At 37.5% G+C, this 7,907-nt stretch overlaps 1 protein-coding gene across 1 annotated transcript in view; it reads right to left on the reverse strand.

The window, feature by feature from the left end:
* Positions 1 to 4,686: 4,686 nt before the first annotated feature.
* Positions 4,687 to 7,907, reverse strand: part of cacng1b (calcium channel, voltage-dependent, gamma subunit 1b) — a 13,758-nt gene continuing 10,537 nt past the window's right edge. Inside the window, exons 2-4 of the mRNA XM_005734587.1 lie at positions 7,648 to 7,722; positions 5,581 to 5,718; positions 4,687 to 5,174 (exon numbers count right to left, since the gene is read on the reverse strand). Coding sequence (XP_005734644.1) covers positions 4,942 to 5,174; positions 5,581 to 5,718; positions 7,648 to 7,722 — 446 coding nt within the window. The 3' untranslated portion in view covers positions 4,687 to 4,941. The remainder of the gene's footprint in view (positions 5,175 to 5,580; positions 5,719 to 7,647; positions 7,723 to 7,907) is intronic.

Here is a 7,907-nt window from a genome sequence, read left to right on the forward strand (position 1 = left end):
CTGAAATGCTCACGCCAGCCTCTCTGGCATCAACAACCATGCCATGTTCAAAGTCTCTTAAATCACTGTCTTTCCTACTCTGATGCTCAGATGTCTAAATGCATTGACTTGCTGCCATGTGATTGGCTGATTGAATATTTGCCTTAACATGCAGTTGGACAGGTGTCACTAATGAAGTGACTGGGGAGCTAAATCAGTCCAAGTTCAGTTCTCAGTTCTCACTGGACAGTTGTGCTTCTCTACAATATAAAAGCAGTTCAACAAACATTGTATTAACTTTTTTTTGTAACCAAAGACAATCGAAAGTCTAACTATAAGTGGGATGCAATGATAAAGTGGAATTTACTCCTAAAGGCATCATTGCAGTTGCTTAATTAACTATGACGGAAAATCTAAAATCAAACAAATGTAGGATGTAGAAAGCACATGGGTGCTCTTAGTATATGCTCTACCAATGCTGTTCTCATTCTTGTAAGGTAAGTATGTCATGAATGATTTAAAGATTTTCATCCATCCATTACATCCACTCCTGAAAAACCTTAACTTGCTGAATGTTAGGCGTCTGAAGACTTTCCAGTAGGTTTGTCTCTCAATTCAAGCACATTTTCTGGTTGAAAGCTTCCCTGAACGCGGTTCACTATTAATTCAGCGTTATTATGATTGTACCACAGTAACAAATGTCTCAAGTTGCTTTATACTGTAAGGTAAAGACTCCGTGGTGCTGAAGACACTGTAACTGTAAAGGCAAAGTGAAAAAAACAAACAAAACGGAAATACAATGAAATGTTTGGTCAAGAAATGACTTAAAATACCACTTTTATTTTGAAATAAATAAACAATCCACTTTGTCACTCTAAAGCTAAACATATCAAAACATAATAGGAGGGAAAGGCCCTGTTTTATTAGTATTAATATGATTTCAACAGTAATGTAAGTACAGAGGCACTAACATGATTGAGCATGAGTAATAAATTAGTAGACATTTGAAGGTCAATGTGGAAGAATATGCCCCCCAAAAATGTAAAAACTCAACATTTACTTGCACAAAAACAAAGAATTAAAAAGCTTTACTCAACTTTTTGATGAACATGATCTTATTCTTTAAAAAAGCTAATCACTGACAGATAAGAGCAATTTTACAAATCAAAAGTAAAAATCACCTTGTTTATATAATTACTGTATTAACACTGAGTCAGTCTTTTTTCACAGAACTGTTATAAATGCTTTATTATACATATTATTATTATTATTATTATACATGTCTTGAGTCATTCTTTGGCTGTTAATTATTTTAAAAATGTGATGTCCAGATTCAGTCACAGGATCATTTCACATCCTCATTAGTGGTTAACAAAATGAAGACACATGCAAGTTTTATTTAATATTCCTAAAATACAAAGGTGGATATTGTACTGGTGAAAGGAAAATGGGATTGTTCTTTCTCAGAAAGACCTCAGAGATAAAAGTAATAATGTCTTCTTGTGTTCTTGAGTGAAGCATCATCATTCAGGGATCTTTAATTTTGCTGTACCTGCACCAGCTGAATAACCCCGTGGCTGAGTGACTCACTGAGAAATAACATATAAGATGTAGACAGTTTTTTTTTTTGGTTAACATTTTGTTACAAAACGACTGCCGTCAGGTAAAATCAGGCATTGGAGTTTTTGTTGTTGCAGAGATCATCTCTGATTCATTTCATCTGTGAAACTGAATAAAAAGCCACATCTTTCCGATCACGGTTTTCTTTAGACAGCTAAGATATAAAATTCTTCATCATTCGAATTACTATTTTACATTCAATGACAATACTTTAAAAAAAACACGACTTATTCTAAATATTTGTGACCCCATAATGGAAAATAATCCCAACAAAAATGTGAATACTGCACTGGAATGAAAAAACAAACAAACAGAAATCTTAATGGTCTTCCTGTTTTGTTTTGTTTTTGCTTTTAAAACAACATTACTATCTGGAGCAAAACTGGAAAGATGGCCGATCCCGTTTAAAGGTAGACAAAAGCTTTGGCTCTTTAGTTTGGACAGTTTTTGTCACTTGTTAATTCAACCAGCTGTTGTTAGGTAGCACTAGGACTATTGATAAATTATAATTATTATTATTAAATTAATGTAGATTTTTAAATGTTCACAACTGATAAGTTGTAAGTGACAATCCCCTAAATAGTTAATAAATAAGCAGTGGATTGATAGGCTGGAGCTGCTGTTATGGCTTAGTCACACTGGAGTAAAAATAGTATGGCAACCTGTAGTATACTCATAAATGACTGGTTAAAATCAGTGGTTGCCTGGTGATTGCACAGATTTTTATCTTGTTTGGGGGGGGTGACTTGCAGACTAAGATTGCAAGTAGCTGTGATGACCAGCTGGTTGCTCCGAGGTTGAACGTGCAACACCCTAAACCTCTTGGTGACCACTCTCCGTGACCACTTTCAGGATGATCGCACAGGCTACCTGGTGGGAGGAAACTGGTCTCCAAGTAACTGCGGTCTAACTTGGACTGAGTGCAAATAATTGCCTTCTAATGCATAAACACAGACAGATTGCCAAAACATTTCAGTCAACAGGGGACACGACTCAGCTGGTTGCCAACTGGTTTTATTCTGGTTCTATTCTTATATAAACGTGAAGTTGCCGAGGGCGTGTGTCATGCTGCTGGTAGATTGCTGTCCAGCAGCAACTATGTCACTATTTGTGAATGTCTCTTTCATATCTACGAGGTTCTGGATGAATTCTGAATGTAAGTAGTTAATATGAATTTCTGTGTACATAAACAACAGGTTTGCAGCATACGGTAACACATTTGTGATTGCCATATTATCACAAACAGATGTAACTGCCAACTTGAACCTATTCAGCTGCAAACTGATAACAGATTGACTCAATCTTATTGCCATTTTATCACCGTCTTGATGCACCAAAGAATGCGATTGGTTGCAGACCTGATCCCCCAGTTCATTCAATAAATCATACAGCACTCATTGAACACTGTATAATTTTGATCTTGCTGTGTTCTGCTGGTTCCCATAATCTGACTGCACAGACACCTTGCCCATCACTCATGCAGACAACTGAAGAAAAGAAACCACATTGTTCTAGTGTGTCACTAGTTTTCAAGTTTAGAAGATCAGTCCAGCATTTTATTCTAGGATAACTGTTTAGTTTCAGGTACTGTACCTGAAACTAAGTATTGGGACCACCACCCAAATTCTTTATATATCGAGTAAGATATTGCTGTTATATATAAATAATCAGCGATGTTCTTAAAATTGATGTTTGCAGTGTTTTAACTACTTTTTTCTGGGTCTCGACTAACAACAGAACATTTCTAACATACAAAGCACAGGCCAGAGGTTCAGCAGATATTATTGACAACAGTATGGATCAGAGCTGCTAGACCTAAATCACCAGACATCTTGAACAGTGACTCAAAAATCAATGACTTATGTCAACAAGGGAGTATCCGGGATGCGGTGTCTCTCTCACGATGATCAATGGCACAGATCGATTGTAGAAAGTTGGAGGAATGAAAAGGCTGCCGACCATTACAACTCATTAAAGCGTGTAAGCTCACTCTTCCTATCTGTTGTGGTGGGGTAAAGATTTAGTTCAGTCTTTCTTAAAAGAAAAAAAAGTCAGTCTTTCTTTTTCTGATTTATTTGTCGAATTTCAGTATAATAATGCATTTGAAAATGATCTTACTTTAATAAGGACTCGATTTACTGCAGTTGGACAGTACTGGTGTCAGATAAATCACCAATGACCAGATGCATTATGAATGTATATGTAACTGCCCAGCAGTTTGGACTTCTTTACAGGCTAATGTGTCACAAACAACTAAATGTGATGTGCAAATGAAAAAGAATCTGTCTACACAGGACATAAAGAGCATTCCAGATGTTTGTTTTTTTTAATGTGTTACTTCTTCCACATTTGTACAAAGCATACCATAATACTTTAGGCTGATTCATTCCTCAGTTATAGCCATCCACTTGTTATCCAGTATTAAAAAATCAAACTGCTGATCTATTATATTTACACCTCATCAAAACCTGGCATTATATAGGCTCTTGACAGTGACCCCTGAAGACCCAGTCACACAGGCCTTGAGACCAGCTGGTGACGGCCTAGCAACCACTGGTGCCTGACTGATTGGTGAATTGTTGCTCGAGGTTTCTGGCTGTCACTGGGGTAAATTGGTCACACAGAACTATACAGTGTTGCACCAAAATCCTCCTTACAATTGCTTTGGTCAGTAAGACACTGCATTGGCTGCCTGTAGTTTGTGTGAAAGATGCTGACATGTCGGCACTAGCCAAATATAGGCTAAGCAGAAAAACTTCAGACTTAATTTCCTTTAATGCAGTAACATTTCAGGAATGATTTACTGGTTGACATAAAGACAAAAATGACGAAAAAAAAAAAGCCTGGGACTGTTTGAAGGAATCCAATCTTCAGATGTCACACAGCTTTTGCCAATCATTGATTTATTTATTGTCACAACGATATTTACTTCTTTCTGGTACTGTAACCGAAGTCATAGTTACTTGAAAATATGAATTTTAAGAAAAATAGGAGCTTTTAGAAATACAGAATAAAGATGAGTCTTGGCAAATCAGTCTCAGATCTCAGATATAACTTACCAACTTTTAAACAGTTCTTGGTCCCAATTGTTCTACAACGTGTTGATATTTTGTGTTAATATTTTGGTATAAACACTGAATGAAACCAATGGATGTGATCATGAGAAATGATGCAGAAAATCTTTTAATGCTTTGGAAAATTGATCGCAATAATAACAGAAAGAGAAAACATCTCCTTTCAGAGTAAAGTTGGTTATAGTTACAGTTGTTTGTGTGTGTGAGAGTGTGTGTGTTTTTTTTCTTTGTTTTTTTTTAAAAGATATAGCTGTTACATCACCTGTGGCTAATCTAAGGTGTCAGGCTCAGCGTCCATGCATGTCTCCCAGGGGTTACGTGGCATGTGAGGCATGGAGATGAGGAGCAGGGCGACTCCACTGAGGATGAGCAGCGTAAAGGAGGCACAGGCGCAGGTAAATGACCAGGAGTAGTAGTATTCAATCCAGATGGTCTCATCACTGGCGATCATGCGCTTCACAGACTGGCGCATTACTTCGACAGAGATGATGATGCAAAGGCCTGCGTGCCAGAAAGAGAGAACTGGTTATAATCGGCTTCAGAAAAAGCAGATGCTTCATTTGCATTCATGCCATTTGTGTTGTCAAGACGGTTCAGTCAAACGCTGTCACAGTTTCTCGTTTATACTAGAAGATTGTCAGTTTTATTTTAAGTTTGGAACAGATCGGCGCTCACACCAATCATAGGTAATTTAACACTTAGATATTTGAAATTGTCACCTCAGAGAAACATCAACTCTATCGGCATTTGACACCTCGCTCTCTCTGTCTCTCACAAACATGAAACAATTTTATTAACTCTGCATAAGTAACATTTATCACCAGTGAAGAGGGTGTGCAACACAATGACAATGACACAGCTCATACTGAGCTGTAAATACAAGGCAAAATCATCTGTAATAGCTGACCTGCAAAGGCAAAAAACATCCCAGCAGGCCGGAGCAGATAGTCCCGCCCTTTCCCAAAGGAGAAGATTACACACAGGGTGCCCAGGATCATGAAGAACAGACTGAAGATGGCAATGGCTGCTGCTGAGATATTGTACTCTGCAGAAAGAGAAGAAAAAAATTAGTAGAAATTAGTAAGAAGTAGATGAACGAAAAGGGGAAACGAAGAGAGGGAAAAATACAGTAAACACGGTCGTCTTTGAGAGCAGGGGAAGAAGAGAAAGTGGAGGTGATTAAAAACCGAGACAGTGGGTAGGAACAGAAGGGGAGGATTACAGTATCGTTTACATAATAATTGTTTCAGTATTGCGCTCAGCCGAGTTGTGTCACAGATAATTAGCCTTTAAATTAGCCCCACTTTTAAAACAACAGCCATTTATCCAAACTGGCAATAATGCCGCTTGCATGACAGATAAGATACTGAAGGCTTATAACAAGATGATTAGAACTTGTCGCTCTCTTCCCGCCCTCTTCTATTTTGTCTGTTTTCCAGATAAAGATAATCTATTCTTTTCTTCTCTGTAACACTCCAGCTGTGACTCAAATGATCCTTGGAGCGTCCTATTCCATTTCAGCACCCCGGCTGGGGAATAACACCGAGTGTAAAACAACCTTACACTCCGTCTTTCCAGTGCAGGTTGTTTTTCAGGACTTTTGTCTGTCTGTGTGTATGAAGGTATGTGAATGCATCCCAGTGTTTGTACATTTCAGACACAGTTACCTGTTTGTGCCTCACTGCTGAACAGGTGTTTTCAGACAGTCTAAATTTGATGTTGTTTCTTGTATTTTATTCTACGTAAAGTTTTCTGTTATAATTTCTTTTTAGACTTTAAAAAAAATCATATATATTGTTTATTGCATTTGGGGGTTTTTTGGTCTCAGTGTTGTAAGTGATGTTTCCAGCCATACTTGTATGAAACATATTATAAATGCCTTTACATGGAGTCATATAATAAAGCATGAATCTGTAGAAGGCAAACATGGCTCAATACACCATAAAAATCCACACATAAAGCAGCAACTATACATTTTACATATATTTTTTCATGTATTTCTGCACATATTATTATCATATGAAAGTATATTTATCTTGTATTATTCTACTACAAGATAAAACTATGAATTCTTGTTTTTCCCATTCATCTATTTTTAAAATATTCTTGATATTAGCAAATTTCATTAGTGTTTACAGGGTACTGTAAATGTCCTGCCCTGTCTTTACACTATATGGACAAAAGTACTTGGCAAGCTACAAATTACACCTACAGGAGCTGCTCAGCCATTCAAACCCCTGCTATGAAGCTCCTGGCAGACAGTTTTGCCAGTGTTAAGGCTGCAGGAGGTTTGTGACTCTGCAGTCTTTGAGTCAGCAAAGTAACGGTGACTTATACACACCATGGCAACCCTGGTTTGCCTATTTGTGGCTAAACACTTCCATATAACACAGCACTCAGTTGGTGATGGAAAATCTAGGAAGAGAGAAATTCAATGTGCTTTTTAGAGTGACCCATTTTTTAATAGATGTTTGTAAAGGCTGACTTCATGGCTAGATGCTTGATTTCATACACCTATGGAGATGGGACCTAAAGCACCTGAATTATAAAACTGAGAATATATAGTGTATACTGTGTAGTGCATTTATACATATACTGTACCTGTTGAGCGTACCTATAACGTTTATCTAAAGCAGTGTTCTCTAAATGTATATCTTTATGTCTGTGTGCAGTGTGTCTTTCTCTCTACCTGAAGTTAAAAGCATCAGCTTGTCATCATAAGAAGAGAGTCGCTTTTTCACTGAATCACATTTACTTTGAAAATACAAAAGGGATAAAAAGATCAAATCTGAGGCTGTAGAAGATTCATTTCTCATCTGATTTCTGAGCGAAATGGTGTGCATTGTATTTATGTTAAAGCTTTATCTTATTATATGGAAAATCAAAAGGCAAACCACAGCGTTCTGCCTGTTTTTTTCAGAGTTGGATGCTGTTGTAACACATGTAGCCTGTGTGGCTTTGAGGAAACACCCACCTTTCTGGGTCTTGACTTCAAAAACTTCAGCTTCCTCCCCCGACGTAAAGTGTTTGAAGTAGGAGCAGTTTTTTGCTGCAGAGTAAGAAAGGATGGGGAAAAGAGGTGAGAGAGAAAGAAAGAGGGAGATGAAACAGGAGGGTGAGACAATAGTGCTGACTGAATCCTTGTAGTCTGTTAGAAAACCATGTGAATTAATTACACACACACACACACACACACACACACACACACACACACACACACACACACACACACAC

The sequence above is a fragment of the Pundamilia nyererei genome, unplaced genomic scaffold, assembly GCF_000239375.1.
Source record: "Pundamilia nyererei isolate P.nyererei 1_Seehausen unplaced genomic scaffold, PunNye1.0 scaffold00059, whole genome shotgun sequence".
In the NCBI taxonomy this organism is placed as follows: domain Eukaryota; kingdom Metazoa; phylum Chordata; class Actinopteri; order Cichliformes; family Cichlidae; genus Pundamilia; species Pundamilia nyererei.